Genomic DNA, 20326 nt, shown 5'->3' on the forward strand with positions numbered 1-20326 from the left:
TTTCCAAATATTCTATGCTGGGATCCACAAGTACATTGTTTTAGCTTATAACTTAATTTATGGGTTTCAATGAAATACTTATGATAATTAAGTAAAAGTATTAATGGACTACAGTAATGTGTTGCCTTTTGATTATTGTAAAATCTTTATATGATTCACGAAATATCTGGCATATTATAATCATGGCTTTCTGTAGTTATTGCCAGGAAACCTAAAAATATTAATGTATTTGCTTTTAGCTCAGTTATATTGCATAGAAAAACCAAACATTTGCTGTAAAAACACTGTTTGAAAGATATGCAAAGAAATTTCTTTGTGCCAATGGATGCAGCATCTAAGAATCTATGGCATACAGTAAAGGGGTGAGAAAATCTTTAGGAAACGTTTTTTGTATATACTGTAGTAATATACTATTCTTAAATATGCTTGATTATATTATTGTAAAATCTTTTTATGATTCACTAAATATCTGGCATAGTATGATCATGGCTTTCTGTAGTTATTGCCAGGAAACCTAAAAAATTAATGTATTTGCTTTTAGCTCGGTTATATTGCATAGAAAAACCAAAAATTTGCTGTAAAAACCCTGTTTGAAAGATATGCAAAGAAATTTTTTTGTGCCAATGGATGCAGCATCTAAGAATCTAGGGCATACAGTAATGGGGTGAGAAAATCTTTAGGAAACTTTTTTTTTGTACATAGTAATATACTATACTTTGATATGCTTGATTATATTCCAGTTATTATTTATTTGAAATATCTGCTTAACTCTATACAGGGCTTATGTCTGCACGTTCTTAAAAACTAGATGACGGATGCTTTCCCTTGATACAGTACTGTACTGTGTTGAATTAAAATATCAATACAGTATTACATAAGATGCAGACATTACAGATTTCCTAGTTATTTACTTAATGTTTGAATGTTGAAATGAAGCCAGTTTATTTAACCAAAGGTTGAGAAATATGGACCAGAAATATATTTAATGGTTCTTTTAAGTTTAAAATGTCTATCATTATGGTAATGACAATTGATTAAATTCTTACATCATTATACATTTAAATTAGTTTAACCAAACAGCTAATTGTTGCAACACTAGATACAAACCCTTTCGTTCTTCATTAGGGAATACTGTATGCTTCTGGCGAAGATGGAAGACTAGCCATAAGACTTTTAGTGAGGCGTAACCACCGCACCATAGTTAGTGTGGGGTAGGGGGTTCGTACCGGCTATACCGCAGAGACACACACGTGCTCTATCGTCACTTTTATACTTTTTGTCTCGGTGGAGGGTGGATATTCGTCTCTCTCTACTGCCCAACCTTTTTTAACTGGCCTTTTACTAATTTGTTCTTTTAGATTTTGTTTTATTTTCCACAGGTGTGAGTGTTGCTGTTTTGGAGGCGACATAGTGCCAGGTTTTCCTCAAGGGCTAAGAAACCTTTTCTTACGAACTCTTCCTCTTTGACGCCGGACAACCCGTAGGCTGGAGGACTTCCTTGCTTCCCCTATTGCAGCGGCTCAGTCCTCCTCCGCAGGGGAATCGTTGTCTGTGTGGATGCACCTTCGCCATATGAAGTAGATGTTGCTCGCACCTTGTGAGTTCGACGGCAGGAAGGCCACTTGCGGTCAACCCAGAGCTCGACTTCAGTCTTGCTCCTCTACGCTAACGATGACGCACTCCTTCATTTTGTGATGGCAGCCGGTGGAGGGAGTGCAAAGTCCAGAGCTTGTTCTAGCACCTCTTGGGGGACACCTTTCCCGGTTGCAGATTAGGTTTTCTCTCGAGTACTGGAGATTTCTTCAGAGCTGACGACGGCGCACTCCCTCGTTCTGCGATGGCAGGTGGCAGAGGGAATGCTAAGTCTGAAGCTTGTTTCAGCACCTCTCGGGGGACATCTTTCCCGTTAGGGAATTAGGTATTCTCCCAAGGGGTTTTCTTCAGCACTAATGATGTCGCACTCTATAGTTCGTCTAATGCAGCCAGCGTAAGGAGTACAAAGTCGGAAGCATGTTTCTGCGCCTCTCTGGGGACAACTTTCCCGTTCGCGGGTTAGTTTTTCTCCCGAGTGAACTTCTTCAATGTTGGCGACGACGCACTCCCTCATTTTGCGATAGGAGCCAGCAGTGGGAGTGCAAAGTCTGAAGCATTTTCCTGCACTTCTCTGGGGACACCTTTTCCGTTTGTGGCTTAGGTCTTCTCCTAAGTGGTTTTCTTCAGCGCTGACGACGTTGCACTCTATTGTTCGGCTAATGCAGCCAGTGTAAGGAGTGCAATGTGGGAATCATGTTCCTGTGCCTCTCAGGGTACACTTTTTCCATTCACAGATTAGGTTTTTTCTTGAGTGAACTTCAAGGTTGGCAACGACGCACTCCCTTGTTTTGATGGCAACTGCTGGAGGGAGTGGAAAGTCTGAAGCATGTTTCTGTTCCTGCTCCATCACTAGCTTTATCTCTTGCGCCTGCGGCAGTTCCTGATCGTCATGCTAACGATGGCGCTCTCCCTCGTTCTGAGCTTGTTTAGCTGGTGGAGGAAGGGCAAAGTTAGAAGCTTGGACCTGCTACTCATGGTAGACGCCTCTCTCTTACACGGGTTTGGTCCTTCCTGGTGTAGTTTTCGCCACACGGGATTAAGAGACGGTTATGGACTCATCCATGCCTTTCTCTAATCCCTTGGAGTGTGGCTCGTCGAGCATGAAGATCATGTTGCTCACCCCCTGCGAGTTTGATGCTTCCAGCTTCCGTCCACCTCGTCCACCTTTACCCCTAGCTGCCTCGTTTCGCCCAGCAGACTTGTGTCGCGAGCACTTGCATCCATGGTAGCACACAGGTGTGCGACTTTGATATGCTCTCAGCGGCTGCAGCACACAGGACTTCAACCTACGGTTTCTACTGGTCGTAAGGCATCGATAGCCCTTACCAATGCATTTAATCGAGGGAGTTTAGCACACACTTCTTGGAACCTAACCCAGCTCTAACCAACGGTAGGAGGGGTCCAACGCCCTTGTCAGCCTTGGTTTATAATACCTCATTTGCCACTTGGAACTTGTTGTTTTCACACAAGTACAGTACAGTTGAAACAGATTCCCAATGCATACATCTTATTAGAACTTCCTCATAAAAGCTTCAGCTCTCAACGACAACAAGAGGTCTTGCTGATGTTTGAAAGGCCAGCGCATGTGGATGCGCAAGCTTCTTCATTGGCTCACCAGTTCTCATCAGCGTTTACGAACGTTCGACACTTGCGAACGTTCCTCGGACTACTACTACTACTACTACTACTACTACTACTACTACTACTACTACTACTACTACTACTACTGTGCTGACGTACCGCAATAAAGGTCTTCCGATCACTTGCTCCTGCTGCCTTCCCTAGTGATTCGGAACGAGACTCGAGAAACATAATCCTTTGACATTATTTACTCATGCTTCTCTCCATGAATTAGAGAACTTGGGTCGCTTACAGTGTCTCGGGTTCCAATTCCTTGTGATCTCCTCCTCGCCTTGTCAAACTTGCATAGGATGACAGTCTCGTAAAACATAACTCCACGGTGTAATTCTTTGTCATCACCAAATTTTATAGAGAACAGAGCCAGCTCATGCTTACATTTATGAACTATAGTAAACATAGATTCAAGGAATCCTCTCCTCTTAATACATTGTTATCATGTCACCGTTGGCTCAGACTCCGTCAGAAGTTGTGCAAAGTAACTTTGATCCTCCATCCTCGGGGTTCTCTGGTAAGGCCAAATACAGGTAACCCAAAGCTTGACCTTTGTCTTGTTCGTCAACTCGCTGACGACGACGCTCGACCTCAACCTGAGTTCGTTCAGCCAGCGGAGGGAATGTGAAGTCCAAAGCTTCGGCCATTTGTCTTTAGGAATGACGCCTCTCTCGTCCGCGAGTTAGGTTTATATCTAAGGGACTGCAATACCTCTCCTTCAAGTTAGGAATACTCTTCACTTCTTCAGCCATGACTTGTCCAACCAACATGACTTGTCCATCCAGCGTGACTCCTTCGGCCCTTGTAATGAATCCTAAAGCTGGATTACATAGGACCTCTCGCCAAACTTCCGCTGGGCTATTGAGGATCAATGTCCTTGGGACTCCAGCTCGTGAACAGGTGATCCAAGTAGACAAAGAGTGTTTTCTCCAGCAAGGGCTTACACGAAAGTGTCGTTTGCAAACCCCCATCGAGTGACTGAGGTGCAGAATATCTATAGTTTGGCCACAAAGATAAGCACATCACAGACCTATCCACAATCTACGTGAATTCGAACATCTATGCAGACATCCAGACTCGGGCGTTATGTCATCAATGGATGATTACATTTTTCATCAAAGAGTCTCCGAGCTTCTACAGTCAACTTTCTTGTAGAAAGGCTCCGGTAAGCCGGACTCCAGTATTTGACCTCTCATCCAGGAACAAGTTTGTTCAACAAACCTTGTTCACGATTGATACGACAGGCTCGGTTAGACGAGCACTCAGACCCGAAGACTTCACAATACACTGGAATGGGGAGGCCTACTGCCAGATTCCAGTTACTCCATTTTCGAGGAAGGATCTAAGAATTGTCTTATACGACCGGTAATACCAGTTGTAGATGCGGTTTTTCAACTTGGTCGCACCTCCTCCATTTCTTCGTTTGGGATTCATGGGAATGGCATTTGTCTGTTAAGACACTTGGATGACTGGCTTATTGTTAACAGACTTTGGGTCATTCCTTCTCCATCACCGCCTTTGATGCCCCAGTGCTTGGCTTAATGCCTAAATCCTATATTCAATTCAATTCATTCTCCATCACCGTGTCAGGCTTCTCAAAATATCCCGTGATCTGAGGACTGGAGTAAGATCTCGAGAAGTCATTCCTTCAGCCAACACAAATCTGGTATTTCAAGAAGTACTTTTAGACATCAAACTAATAAGTCTTTCTTTTTGCGAGCAGATTAGGAAGACTGAAAAAGATGGCAGCCGTTCTTTCTACTAGATTCGCTGCCATCTCATTGGTTATTCACTGAAAAGTTACTCGATCTGACAAGGACACCTGTCCTCCTGGGAGCCCTGGATGACCAGTGGGGGAGTGTCATATCCCAACTTTCTTAGGGAGGTTAGGTCTTCCTCCTTCCCCCTGGATTCAGTGTTCTTCCAAGTATCAAGAATAGGAGGGGCACACATATGGCATCATACGGCCTCCGGACTCTGGTCCCATGTCTAACATCATTGCCACATGAACCTCCTGGAATAAGGACAGTTTTCTGGTCCTCCAACAGTTCCTTCTCTCCAGCAGTTTTAACAGTTCCCTTCAGGACACTCTGTGATGTTGATGATTGACGGAGGGGCTTAGATTCAAACAATTGGGGAAGTTCCTCTTCACAGCACCTATGCCAATTATTTGGGGGAAATGCCAGGGTGGACAAAGACTACTTGGCGCCCTTGCAACCCTACTCTACCCAGACAAAGGAGATGTTCTGGTGGACAATCTGAGTAATGACTTGGATAGTTGGCTCTTGAGTGGTGTGTGGATCTTCAAGTACCCAGCTGAGTACTGACTTTGTGGATTTCACCGACAGAAGACCTGTCCACCACGTCTCTGATTAACAAGCTTCTGATGTACTGCTCGTCAGTACCCTTTCCCCAAACACTCGGCTAGGTACCTTCCGACAACAGGGGGCAACATAGATGTCGACGTGTTTCCCCCCTCCCCTCTGGTTGACCTAGTAGGAAGATCATTCAACAAAGAAGGGTATCCAGGCCGGTTGATGACCCTCTTAGCTTTAATGTGGCACCGGGCAGAAAGGTTTCCGAATCTTCTACATCTGTTCTCAGATGTGTCAAAGGACCCCTGTCCACGTCATGATCTTCAAAGACAACCACACGGGAAGAGGAGAGAGTCTTTTTGCATAACCTGTTTGAAAAAATTTCCAGATACCCCCCTGGGAATCATCAACCGAAGTCTATCAGGCAAAGCAGGCAGCCTTCTGTGGTGCAGGTAGCGGAAGGGTATCGCTCGTCTCGACGCCTCTACTCCAGTGATAGCGGAGTCCTTTTGACTCTTTGGGGAGGAGACTCGTCTCTGTCTCGACGGTCAAAGGGCTACCGCTCAGCCTTGAACCTAGCTTTTGATGGGAAAAGGATTTCCTCTTTGTTGGATTTGTCTATCTTCATATGGAGTCTCCAACGTACTTATCCTCAGACTATGTGGAACATGGTCAGCTTATTGTGATCTCGATAAGGAGCACCCTTGTTCCCACAATTCTTCACCTGACCCTTGGGATGACCTTCATGCTCACCCTGCCCCAGACCAGAAGAATTACGGAATGAGGTGCCCATTCTTACGACATCGACGTCTCCCATTCCAGGGTTGGGGACAGGTAATACTCGATTTTGTTCTTGAGTGTGTCTCCAGGCCTAGAAATCTGGCAGCAAGGGATCCCAGATTTGAGCCCTTCTGGATTGGGAGTCTTCGTAGTGTAACCAATGATCCAGATCAACTGCTACTTGGTCCAGTGAGGAGCTTAAGGTGCTACCTCAAGAGAACTGCTGGAGCTCACCCCCGAGAGGCAGCACTCTTTATCAGCACATTGTTAGGGGAATAAGTACATCCCTAGTGTTCAAGAACTATTCTGTGACACAGGTCCTACAAGCGGCTGCGTGGAAGTGTCAGACAACCTTCACCGCCCACTACTTGTAAGACGTGACCCACAGGAACATGGAGACATTCTCCATTTGGCCTGTGGTGGCTACACAACAAATGGTTTAAACACCTCGGGCTCCTTTATGAACAAGTAGCAGACGGTCGAGGGCAGAGGTTACTCGGGATTAAGTCTGAGATGAATGATAAGCATGACTGGCTCTTTCTTTCTTTCATATCCTCTCTTTTGGGGAACAGCAACTACGGTACACTGCAAGCTGGCCTCCTCTGTCTGCAGGTAAATCCTGGTAAAGAAATATATACTTGATGCATCCCCATCCCCCTCGCGAGAAGGGATTGGATAACATCTATGGTTGGTTCAAAGATTCCTACGTTCCTGAGAATTTTTCCCTAGATTAATTACACTGCTAGTATCACACAATCCCACATGTAGGTTTTAACGAGGTGTTGGGTTTTTCTCCCTTATATATGTGTAGCACAAAGGGGGGGAAAACCCCAGGTCAAAGCCAATCAGTTGGTTAGTACTTCCACAAACCTTAGGGGTGAGTCTTCCCTAATAAAGACCAAAAGGATTTGTATACAGGTATAGTGTCGGAGCAAATGACAAATTTAAAGTAATTTGTATTTTTCCAAATGATACAAACCTTGATCTCTTTATACAAATCTGACCCGCCATGACCTATCTCCCGGTAAGTCCTGCTTGCAAGCAAAAGTGACGATAGAACACAGGTGTGTGTGTGTGTGTGTGTGTGTGACCAGGGTAGCCGTTACTACCCCTTCCCCTCACCCCCGCTAACTAGCAGTGGGGTGGTTACACCATGCTAAAAGTCTTGAGGCTAGTCATCCAGCTTTGCCAAAAGTATATTCCCTAATAAAGAGCTCAAAGTCTGTATTGTTAGGAAAAATACAAGTTACTATGAATTTGTCATGTCACATATGTGAATTTTACCAGGCTTGCCCATAGGTTTTGTTCTTGAATAATAGCCAGAATATTACCAAAGTTCTTGTATACGTACGCTGCTTAGTGATAAGATTGACATTGAAAACACACTAAAAAACAGGTATGTTGATGGTGAAGCTCTTCTTTTGTTTACTTTATTGCATAAGCTCTTGATTTATTTCTTTCCCAGATTCTTTCTATCCTTGATGCGATGGAGGAAGTAGACGTTGAAGCTGTGGTTGAATTCATAGTTGGTCTGCAAAATGAGGATGGATCATTTTGTGGGGACATGTGGGGTGAAGTTGATACTAGATTCTCATTTTGCGCAGTTGCCTCATTAGCATTACTTGTGAGTATGCGTTCTAGCTTCTTTTAAGACATACAAGAACAGTGTAACCTTCAAAATATCAGCAAAATTCATTTGATTTTAAAATGGTTTCTTGGAAATACATGAGGACATTCTATATAGTTATGTTTAATCTCTATCTTTAATATTTATCTTCTCATAAGAAAAGTAAAGCAGTTTATGATTACCAGTGGTCTCTTACGTTTCCACAAATCAGCCACACCAAGTCACTGATGCTCATGTTTATTCAATTGAGATTTGTTTTAAATTGTGGAATGGCTTTGTTATGTTTTCTTTAATTCTAACAATGTTCTATTTTAAAATAATCAGTTAATGTTTTTATTCTTTGATTAAGCCTCGTTTGTCTTTCATTTGAACTTATTTCAGTTTTGATTTCTTGCACTTTGTCTGGTCTACCAACTTTCCTTTCAGTACTTAGTATTATGTATGCAGTTAATCGTTAAAGTCTTGCCTTCTCCATCACAAGGCTTAATACTACACAGTGTCCTAGAAGTTTAGTTCTGACTGTGACCAGATTGTGAAATGATATTCCTAATCTGATGATTCAATCTGTGGGACGTCAGAAGTTCAGACTTGCTGTAAATGTTTTTCTGTTGAAGAGGCTGAAATAGATCTCTTGTTCCATCACTAATATAAACCCTTTCAGTTATGGAATATACTTAAAGCAAAGCTGGAAGACCAGCCATCCATAAGATTTTAAGTGATGTATAATTACCCCACCACTAGTATCGACAATCCCACTCACACACACCTGTGTTCTCTCATGACTTTCTTTTGGCTTGGCTGAGAGTGGACGTTGTCTCTCTCTACCGCTTAACACTGACTGGCCATTGACTAATCTTTATTGCTTTTTCTTGTCTTTTCAGGTTTCTTCTATGCTGACATGCGTACTTGTCCTGGACTTGAGGGGTGCAAATGCGGTACCTTCATCTTTCTCCTGCTTAGACAGACCCTTATTCCCTGTGCCCTACTTGCAGAGGATGCCCTTGCACGCAGGAGGATACCTGCTTTAAATGTCGGGAGTGGTCATCCTCCCAGTGGGAGAAACTTGGTAAAAGGTGGAAGAAGAAGTCGAAGAGGGATTCATCTCCTTTGGGGTCATCCTCAAAGGTGAAGAAACTTCGGCTTCCTTCTTCTGCTTCTCGATCTCTTTCTGAAGCTCCTGCTTGATTGACCTCCCCAGGAGAATGATCGAGTAGAAACAGCGACCCTTTAACTTCTTCCTTAGGGGAGTCTTTCTCCATGGATGTTGTACTCCAACTGTTGCCTTCCTTAGGAATCGCTGGTCCCCTGTCGAAGGAAGGTCTTGTAGAGGAACCATACACCGGTTTCCTGAGAGGTTGACCTTGGTCCTCCTCTTGGAGATTCCAAAGATTTCGCACCAGCAGAATCTTTAGTGTCCTGACCTGTGGAAGTCTGTGCACTTACACCGTCACCGTCAAGAAGGCCGCTTGCAGCTGACCCAGCTCAGCGTGCTTATGATGGTATACTCCCTCGTTCTGAGTTATCTCAACCGGCAGAGGGGTTGCAAAGTCCAGTGCTTGTTACTTCTCCTCTCAAGGGACAACTTTCCCGTACGTAGGTTCAGTCTTTCCCTGTGTGGTCTCTGCCACGTGGTGCAACAAAAAGGTTATTGGACTCATCCTTGCATTTCTCTAGCTCCTTAGAGCATGGTTCATCAGAGCGAGACAATGAGGTAGCTCATAGGCTGGGTGCAGCTGTGATACCTCTCCAGCGTGTTCGGCACTTCAAGCAATCGTCACCCTTTATTCATTCGACCAGTACATCTCATCCAGCTGATTTATAGGTAGTAGATTGGCCAGGGCACCAGCCACCCGTTGAGATACTACCGCTAGAGAGTTATGGGGTCTTTTGACTGGCCAGACAGTACTACATTGGATCCTTCTCTCTGGTTATGGTTCATTTTCCCTTTGCCTACACACACACACAGCGAATAGCCTGGCATATTTCTCCTCCGTCCTTATACATCTGACAACACTGAGATTACCAAACAATTCTTCTTCACCCAAGGGGTTACTGCCAGGGCTGGTGAGTCGGAGTCGGAGTCGAGGCCAATTTATGGACTAGAGGAGTCGGAGTCGGTAAAATTCCACCGACTCCGACTCGGACTCCTCAAAAATGAAATCTTTGCTCTTGAGAAATATTCTCTTTTGGTATCCTAAGTCACATTTTTTCAAAGTTGCTCAAAAAACGTTTCATATTACCCGCCGTTTTCCTTAACACCCACTCGAATAAAGGCAGTCACTGGGAAACACATATAGCTCTTGCCATCTCTCGTCCATAAGCCAAACCAAAACAATAATATTGTACATGCGATCAGCTGTTCTCTCCACGCACGAGTCTCTGGACATTAAAGTTTATTTCATGATTAACTCTTCATTTAATCACCATTAGCCATTTAAAAGGTAGGAGTTGTTACCGATTCATAGTTTTATGCAGCTCGTATATGAATAATCTTAGAATTAAGTCATTATTTATATGTAAACATCTTGAAATGACGGGTGTTTTGATTACAGTTTCGTGTAACCTCGGAAAAGCTGAATCCAAGAAATTACGTGAAATGTTTTCAATAAAACAATTACTTGCTAGGCTAGTAGGCTAGTAATGATGAAATGCTATTTTGACTAATAGGCAACATAAAATAAGAAAATTATATAAAAATATTTAATTATTCTTTTTTTTTTTTTAAATTGGAGTCGGAGTCGGAGTCGGTTCTAAAAAATTATAGGAGTCGGAGTCGGATGTTCAGAGTCCCGACTCCCCAGCCCTGGTTACTGCACTGTAATTGTTCTGTGGCCACTTTCCTCTTGTTAAGGGTAGAAGAGACTATCTAACTATGGTCAGTAGCTTGTTTTGTTAAAGTTTCTACAGTTTATATAGGAAATATTTATTTTAATGTTATTACTCTTCATAAAAATTTTATTTTTCCTTGTTTCCTTTCCTCACTGGGCTATTTTCCCTGTTGGAGCCCCTAGGCTTATAGCATCCTGCTTTTCCATCTATGGCTGTAGCTTAGCAAGTAATAATGATAATGATAATTTATCTTGCCCTTCCATCTCGACTCGCAGACTTGGAAACCTATAACTCATGACGTTAGGAGCATTAGCACATCCCAAGCATTTAAGAAATATTTCTCTGTGGCTCAGACCTTCAAGCGGTTGTGTAGAAGCTTCAGACGACCTTCACCCCCCACTACCTGCAAGACATAACGCACAGGAACAGGGAGATGTTCTCCAATGGATCTGTGGTGGCTGTGGCTGCACAACAAGTGGTTTAAAGACCTCAAGCTCCTTGATGGACAAGTAGCAGATGGTAGAGGGCAGAGGTTACCCTGGATTAAGTCTGGGGTGAATGATAAGAATGACTGGCTATTTTTTTTATCTTCCCCTCTCTTAGGGAACAGCACCTACGGTACTCTGCAAGCTGGCCTCCTCTGTCAGCAGGTAATAAAAATTTCCCTTGTGGAACCTGGTATATAAATATACTGTATTGTATTTTTACGTCCCAATATCCCCCTTCCAAGGTGGAAATTGGGTAATGTCTATGGTTTGCTCAAAGAAGTTTGAGGACATCAGGCAGCTAAAGCATGCAAATGCAGGAGGATTTAGTGAGGTGTTAGGGTGATTCCTCTTGAAGCGTGCGTAGCACGGAGGAATGCCCCTTGTCAAAAATCAGCCAGTTGGTTAGGACTTCCACCCACCCTAGGGTGAGTCTTCCATAATGAAGAGCGAAAAAGTTTGTATTAGTGACGGAACAAATGACAAATTTTAGAATAATTTGTATTTTTACTAATGATACAAACCTTGAGCTCTTTACACAAGTTTGTCCTGGCATCACTTATCCTCCTGCGAGTCCTGCCTGCAATCAAAAGCAACGTGAAAACACAGGTGTATGGGTGTGAACTGGATAACCAGTACTACCCCCTACACCCCACCAACTAGTGGTGGAGTAGATATACCTTGCTAAAAGTCTTAAGGCTAGTCTTCCAGCTTCACCAGAAGTATATTCCTTAATAAAGAGCTTAAGGTTTGTATTGTTAGGAAAAACGCAAATTATTCTTAAATTTGTCTTGTGTCATAGTTTTTATGTGACTTATTTACAATATTTATTGGTGTTTCTTATACTTAATTCTTTAATGCTTTTATTTATCATTTATAGTTTATTCATTACTTCCCTACTGTAGGTTGCTTTTTTGTTGAAGCCTTTCAGCTTATAGCATTTTTCTTTTCCAAATTAGGGTTGTAGCTTGACTATTAATGATAATATAGAAATAAAACTATGTTGATTAACAAACGTCAGTACTGTATAGTAGCTTCCGGGTTACGAAACATCTGGCATCTGCTTCGTTCCAGTTTTTCCAGTCCACAATACTAGTGAAAGAGGAACCTTTGATGGTTCTCATCGTTTGTATGAGCTACGATGTCTTCCCATCACAAGTGCTGAGGTTTTCTCATGGTTTTCAGTTTGTGTTTTGTACTCGCTGTAATGTTCCAATAGTGTAATCTCCTTCAAAACAGTTTTTCTGCACTTGCTCTCTATGGTCTTCAACTCCTACTGGATCGGCTGCATGCCACGATCAGGAATAATACGATTGGAATCGTGCGATCGCAAACCACTCAATCAGAATCATGCAATTTGGAACCATGAAATTGGGAACACAATTGTAACTGGAACTTTCACTCATTCCTTGGGAGATTGTTACTTTTGAGTTACCAGGTAACAAGTACAGCTGTCACCTACTGTATTATCTGTTCCTTCTGAGCCCTCCTAACCCAGAGGTTTTCCAAAATGCCTGAATTTATCAACACTCAAGATCTTTTTTCACTCATAGACCAGTCCAGGACATGATATCCTGCACTTTATCAAGCACCAAGGTCTTTCAACTCATTCGTGCAACAGGGATTGGAACAGGTGACTTCTCAGGTCAGGTCATATTTTGGCATTCGGACGTAGACCGAGATGCCACATAGTGCTTGCATGGTTGTCGGCAAGGATCCTCACCAACCAAGGACAGCCTCAAGGTGTCACACTCTTCTGTTTGCTATTCAAAGGCTAAGGCACTTAATGCCCCATAGCCTCAGAGATCGTGATAGTCGGAAGCACTTCAGTCATCGAAGGAGACCAAACAAAACTTGTTGATTCTTTCTTCCTCTACAAAGAATCACCCCGTTCTATTCCCAGACTGGCTGGTGAATATCTTAGGGTGAGAAAGAATTTTTAGAAGAATGTTGAGAGGATCATGGACCCTACAGCACCTGAATTTAGTCCATTACCTACAAATGCAGCACTTCTGGCATTACAAATACTCCAACAGTGGCTGATATATCACTGTGCCATTGATGAGCAATAACACGACTGCAATGGTTTACGTCAAGCATAGAGGTACTTTTTCACAGTACCTCTGCTAGTTGGCAAAGAGGGTGCAAAATTTGGCACTCAACAACACAGTGGAGTTACCAGCAAGACTCATTTCGGGTAAGCGGAATGTAATCACCGACAAGCTCATTTGCCAGGGAGAAGATATAGGAGCAAGATGATCCCTTCATTCTCTAGTAGCATAGAAGATTTTGACTTTGTGGGGTTTCCCATCGATCGACATGTTTTGCACCTAACTCAGCAAAAACTCCTGATTTGTCAGCTGCTCTAGAGGATGCTTTTCAACATCTGTGGGACAATACCAACGTTTGTGTTTTTCCACCATTCTGTCTGATTCACAGACTAATCGATATTGTGTTGGCTATAGTACTCTGAATTTCAGAGTAACCCAGGTGGCTCTCTAATGGCCACAAGCTGAATAGTACCCAGATCTGCTGATGTTCCTAGTCGAGGTACTGAGAGAACTACCCTCTTACTCAACCTGCTTTGCCAGTCCCACTTGCAGAGGTACTGTAACGGGGTGACATCACTGTCACTTCACTGGTAGAAGCTATCCAGCCTATCCTCCTGGTGAAAGGCATTTTGCAAGGTATTGCACAAATATCGTGATATCTAAATAGATCCTCTGCAGACGTCTACCAAACAACGTAGGCCAACTTCTGTGAATGGTGTCGTAGAAATGCTATTCCTCATGTCGGAACTTCTCTGCAATTGATAATGGATTTTCTCGTCAACGTATGTCAGGAGAAGCTCCTCTCATTCTCAGCAGTGAAAGGCTATTGCTCAGTCTTAAACCAGGTCTTCTGATTGAAGGGCTCATATCTTTCCTCTTCAGGAGAGCTTTGTGTGCGCATGAGGAGCCTCAACCAGTCTTTTTGTCTTGGGGAACTCGAGCTACTTTTGTGGAACATTACCCGAATTCTTAGGTTCCTCGAGGGCTCGGTACGAAGCATTGAGGCATGCGGCTGATAAAGATCTGGCACTCAAGATGGTCTTCCTCCTTGCCCTGTACTCGATAAAAGGAGTATTCGAACTTCATGGATTCTTATTTTATCAGTAATACTAAAGGATAGAAGGGTTCATTCTCCTTCGTTATTGAGTCTGTTCACCACCCCAGGTTCCAGTCCTTTACCATCTACATTAAAGATATGACCAGTAATCCAGAGGATTGGCTTCTTTGTCCTGTGAGGGTGCTACGGTATTAGCTGAAGCAAGCCTAGCCCTTCAAACTTCAGTACCATATTTTTTTCCTGAGTGCAGACAGATCCAGGAAGATCTCCAGGAACACCATGATTTTCTGGCTTCGAGAAACCATCAGGCAAGTTTATCCTCCATTAAATTAGGATCCAGAGAAATCCGCTCGTGCTCAGGTAGTCGGGGGATTGGGTTAATGCTAACCTTCAGGAAGAACCTGTAAGTGGCGCAAGTTATGAAGGCTGAAGCCTGGGAACGCCAGACAACCTTAACGGCTGACTATCTGTGGGAGTATACCCATAAGTCCCTAGACATGTTCTCCCTGGGACCAGTGGCAGCTACAGTATTCAGCAGGTTGAGAAGTGAACTTAGCTCCTTCAAAGGATTAAAAACATCTCGTCTAAGATAGAGGTTGCAAAGTAAGCCTAAGTCTAAGATAAGAGGCAAGAATGTCTAGCCCTTTTTTATCTTTTCTTTCCCAGTGGTCATGCCATTATTCACTGGATTGGGTGTTGATGCAGGTAAACTACTGTACCGAGCAGCTTTTCTATTAATGTAAAGATATAAGTACAGTATCTCCCCATCCTCCTTACAAGGAGACATCATATCCTTTTTAGGATATACGGTAGGTTCCTCTGTAACTGTCTCTGTCGACAGAAATGTAGCCTATCACCTTAGAAACTTTTCTCAGGTTATTTGGATGTGGATATGATCCTAGTACTCTGACATTTTAGGATTTTAAACTAGCAAATATGGTTATAGGAACTTCTCCCTCCTCAGAACAAGTCTCCTATGAAAAGACAAGGGTTTGCATTTATGTAGGAACAAACCACAAATTTGTAAAGTAAATTGTAATTTTCTAAGTATACACACCTGAGTTTTTTAAGTTACATTTCTTGCATCAACCCTCCCCCCCTCCACAATCCCGGGTTTAAGGTTAGAATGACTTCTCCAGATACAGTGAAATCATACTCCTATTGAAGTACTTGACATATTTACTTTTAATTCATAGTGAGTACTGTACTGTATTATGCTGTGCTGTACGTTAAAGTTATTCCCTTTCTTAAGACAGGTCTTATTTTACTAACTTAGGTAGTTATATTCCACTGTTGTTAGAACTCAAAATAGTCATCCTGTGAAGACATTCCTCATTACCTCTTGTGCCTAACCTTGTGACTTTGAAGATAATCACAAACAAACTATTTTTTATTCCTAGCATTTTCAGAAATGCAAGGTACCCTTCTAATTGCCAGTTTTTATAGAAAACAATGTAATTATACTCCAAAGTCATAACAGTGGGAGCTATCACTCTCATGAGTGGTAAGAAGTTTGTCACATAAACAAATTTTAAATATTTAACTTAGCCGGTGAATATATAATAGCTGCTGCCTCAGCGGCTCGACAGAAAACACACTCAAAAACTCGCGAGCGATCGCTATGAAGGTTGCGGGTGTGCCCACCAGCGCCAACTATCGGCCAGATACCACTCCTGCATGTAAACAAACCCTTCAATTCTTCTCTGTCGACCTTGACGACAAGACGTATCAATACTCGCTGTATAACCTGGAGTTTTCTCAACATATTTGGTGAAGTACTTCATTTTGGTTTGAGCTTTCGCAGTGCAGGTGTTTTTCCTCAACTTAAACTCTTGAACTCTTTATTGAACAGATTTAATTGTTGATGACTTGGATTGTTTTTTGGACTTTCTTTGACTAATTCAAAATGGCTGACCCTTCACAAGTACCTAGATTTCGTAAGTGTAATGCTAGGGACTGTAATAGGCGTCTTCCAAAGGCATCTCTCGACCCACATACTGTGTGTTCCAATTGTCGGGGTAAAACCTGTCAATTGGGAGATCGGTGTGAGGAATGCGTGGGCCTTTCGGAATTCGATTGGCTCGAATACGATAAGTATGCACGTAGGCTAGAGAGAGATAGGGTAAGGAGGAGTTCCTCTAGGTCAGTAGATTTTTCCTCTCCACATGCCCCTGAACCTAATCCTTCCCCTGTAGTGGTTGTACCTAACCCCCCTTCTGGCACTCAGGAACCATCTATGCAAGACATGTTACGTGCTATTCATGCCTTGGGGGAAAGAGTTGAAGCGTTAGCAACTGATCGTAATCAACTCATGGCTGACGTTAAAGAGCTTAAGTGTCAGAGTGCCACAGCGGAAAATAGTGGGAAAGTGATTAGTGCGCAAAGTGTTGTGAACAGTGTTGCGACCGAGGGTTCGTCTGTTCGTGCCTGTCGTTCACCTAGTCCGAGACCTCTTGCAAGCTCCCAAGCCCAGGGGAGAAGTAATGTCGTACGACTTATGGGTTCGAGAGGCCTTGATCAGCGAACAGACGTTCCCTCTATGGTATCAGGCGTATCTCACCAAGATCGCCCCTACCATAAGACGAGAGAGCCCATTTTCTCCTCGTCTTCCGAAGGCTTTTCGCATAAGAAACCGTGGAGCAAGGTTTCTAGGCCCCTTAAGCGAAAGTCGGTCCCTTCAGGACAGGTCCAGCGTCCTGGATGTAGTCATTGGGACAGTTCTGACCCATTGCAGTCATCGGATGACTGCTCGCCGCCTAAGCAGCAACGTTACACAGGCTCAGAAAGTCTTGGTGTAGGCAAGGTTGTGCCGTCTCAGACGTTAACCCCGTCGTTTACCGCACCCATTCCCGTGGACCCTAAATGGGTTATACTGCAGGACATGCAGACTAAGCTCGCCTCCCTTATGGAAGACTATTCTGCCGATAAGGTTCACGTTGAACCTAGCCGTTTATCTAATCAAGATCCTGGCCTTCAGCCGCCCAAACGAACCTTTGTGCGTCCTGTTGACGTTGGTGTAGCTAAGTCACGTCAGTCACGATATGTAGAGCCTCACTCGATGCGGTCTCGTGTTGATTTTCAGCCGCATTTGGACGTTAGGCCACTTACTAATGCTCCTGTTGACGTTCAGGACGTTCGCCAACCATCGGAGTTGACTTGTTTTGACGCTGAACGTCAACCACCGCAGTCTAGAGTTGTTTTGACTGCTCAGACTAGGCAGTCAAAACAGTCTCGAGTGGACGCCGAGCGTCCTCACGCACCTGTTGTTGTTAACAGTTCACAGACTGTTAAGCAGTTACATGACATTGCGTCCTGGTCCGCTACTAATGCACCAGTGCGGGTGGACGCTGCGTGTCAAGCATTGCCAACCCCTTTGCTTGTTTCTCAGCAGTTGTCAGATGAGGATCCTTCAGATGAGGACGTTGCTGACCCTCAGCATGATGATCATCCTTCGGATGTAGACGAACCCAGAACAGTTCCTCCATCAATGGACTTTAAGAAAGTAATGTTGATTTTTAAGGAGTTGTTTCCCGATCACTTCGTCGCTGTTGCTCCTCGTTCGCCGCCGTCTGAGTTTGTTCTAGGCGTACCTGCTAACATGCCAGCCTTTACAAAACTTGTGCTCTCTCGCTCATCCAAGAGAGCTTTACGGCTTTTAGGCGACTGGTTGGAAACCAAGAGGAGTTTGGGGAAGACGGCCTTTGCCTTCCCTCCGTCTAAACTCTCGTCTAGATCGAGCGTCTGGTATGCCACGGGAGAAGTTCTCGGCTTGGGAGTCCCTGCCTCTGCCCAGGGCGACTTCTCAAGCCTTGTAGACTCTCTCCGCCGCCTAGCCATGAGACGCTCAAAGATTAGTTGGTCCTCCTCGGACCTTGACCATCTGCTGAAAGGCATTTACAGAGCCTTTGAAGTTTTCAACTTCCTTGACTGGTGTTTGGGAGCCTTAAGTAGGAAAATCTCATCGGCTGATAGAGATGTCTCCTTACTTATCATGTCCTGTATGGATAAAACCATCCGCGATGGTTCCAATGAGCTCTCCTCCTCTTTTACGTCGGGAGTCCTAAAGAAGCGAGAGTCCCTTTGCTCTTTTCTGTCGGCAGGAGTTACTCCCTGTCAGAGATCTGAACTGCTCTTTGCTCCCTTATCAAAGTTTTTGTTCCCGCAACAATTGGTTAAGGACATAGCTTCTTCACTCGTGCAGAAGGACACCCATGACTTGGTTGCGTCCTCTGCTCGCAAAGGGACTCCTTCGACATCCTTTTCTGCAAGACCTAGGATAGACACTCCAGCGTCCAGATTTATTCCGCCCTTTCGTGGCAGAGCTCCCAGCAGGGGAAGTACTCGTGCCGAGGGAAAGAGAGGAAAGAAGAGAGGAGCCAAGTCCTCACGTGGCAGAGTCTGACTGCCCGCAGCCTCAGACAGCAGTAGGAGCCAGACTGAAGAACTTCTGGCAAGCCTGGGAGAAGAGGGGCGCAGACCAACAATCTGTGAGGTTGCTCAGAGAGGGGTACAAAATTCCATTTGTACGCAAACCTCCTCTAGCGACTTCCCCCATCGAGCTCTCTCCCAGGTACCGAGAGGAGTCAAAGAGACAAGCCCTGAACCTAGAAGTGTCTCTTTTGCTAGAGAAGGGAGCGGTGGTGAAAGTCTCGGACCTTCAATCACCGGGGTTTTACAACCGTCTCTTCCTAGTACCGAAGAAGACAGGAGGTTGGAGACCGGTGCTAGACGTCAGTGCACTCAACGTCTTTGTTACGAAGACAAAGTTCACCATGGAGACCACGAAATCAGTCTTAGCAGAGGTCAGAAAGGGAGACTGGATGGTCTCTCTCGACCTAAGAGACGCATACTTCAACATCCCCATACACCCAGATTCCCAACCTTTTCTGAGGTTTGTTTTCAACAATGTGGTATACCAGTTTCGGGCCCTGTGCTTTGGCCTAAGTCCTGCTCCTCTCGTGTTTACGAGGCTTATGAGGAATGTAGCAAAATTCCTCCATTTATCGGGAATCCGAGCCTCCCTGTACTTGGACGACTGGCTTCTCAGAGCCTCGTCCAGTCATCGTTGTCTGCAGGATCTTCATTGGACATTGGATCTAACCAAGGAATTGGGACTTTTGGTCAACCTGGAAAAGTCCCAGCTGATTCCATCCCAAACTATACTGTATTTAGGGATGGAGATTCGCAGTCCAGTTTTTCGGGCTTTTCCGTCTGCCCCCCGAATAGAGCAAGCCCTGCTCAAAGTACAACTGATGTTGAAGAAAGAACGATGCTCAGTCAGGAATTGGATGAGTCTAGTAGGAACTCTATCATCCCTGGAGCAGTTTGTCTCGCTAGGAAGGCTACACCTTCGACCTCTCCAGTTCCATCTAGCTTTTCACTGGAAAAAGGACAAGACGTTAGAGACGGTTTCAATCCCGATCTCCGAACCAGTAAAGGCATGCCTGAATTGGTGGAACGACAATATCAGTCTGAGAGAGGGACTTTCCCTAGCAGTTCAGAACCCAAACCACGTACTATTCTCAGACGCGTCGGATTTGGGTTGGGGTGCGACCCTGGACGGTCGGGAATGCTCAGGTCTGTGGACCTCTAAGTCAGAGGAGCATGCACATCAACGGCAAGGAGCTTTTGGCAGTCCACCTGGCCTTGATGAACTTCGAGAGTCTCCTTCGAAACAAGGTGGTAGAGATCAACTCCGACAATACCACAGCCTTGGCATACATTTCCAAGCAAGGAGGCACCCACTCCCTGACGCTGTACGAGATCGCAAGGGACCTGCTCATTTGGTCAAGAGATCGAGGCATCTCCCTGTTAACGAGGTTTATCCAGGGCGACTTGAACGTCTTAGCAGACTGCCTCAGTCGGAGGGGTCAGGTAATTCCTACGGAATGGACCCTCCACAAGGACGTGTGCAAGAGTCTTTGGGCGACTTGGGGTCAACCCACCATAGACCTCTT

The 20326-nt window shown here is 44.4% G+C and overlaps 1 protein-coding gene across 1 annotated transcript in view; it reads left to right on the forward strand.

Moving 5' to 3' along the window:
* The window catches only part of RabGGTb (geranylgeranyl transferase type-2 subunit beta), a 56500-nt gene that overhangs the window by 9668 nt on the left and 26506 nt on the right, over positions 1 to 20326 (forward strand). Inside the window, exon 4 of the mRNA XM_068365361.1 lies at positions 7786 to 7944. Within this exon, the coding sequence (XP_068221462.1) occupies positions 7786 to 7944 (159 nt within the window). The remainder of the gene's footprint in view (positions 1 to 7785; positions 7945 to 20326) is intronic.

Source organism: Palaemon carinicauda, chromosome 42, assembly GCF_036898095.1.
Source record: "Palaemon carinicauda isolate YSFRI2023 chromosome 42, ASM3689809v2, whole genome shotgun sequence".
Taxonomy (NCBI): domain Eukaryota; kingdom Metazoa; phylum Arthropoda; class Malacostraca; order Decapoda; family Palaemonidae; genus Palaemon; species Palaemon carinicauda.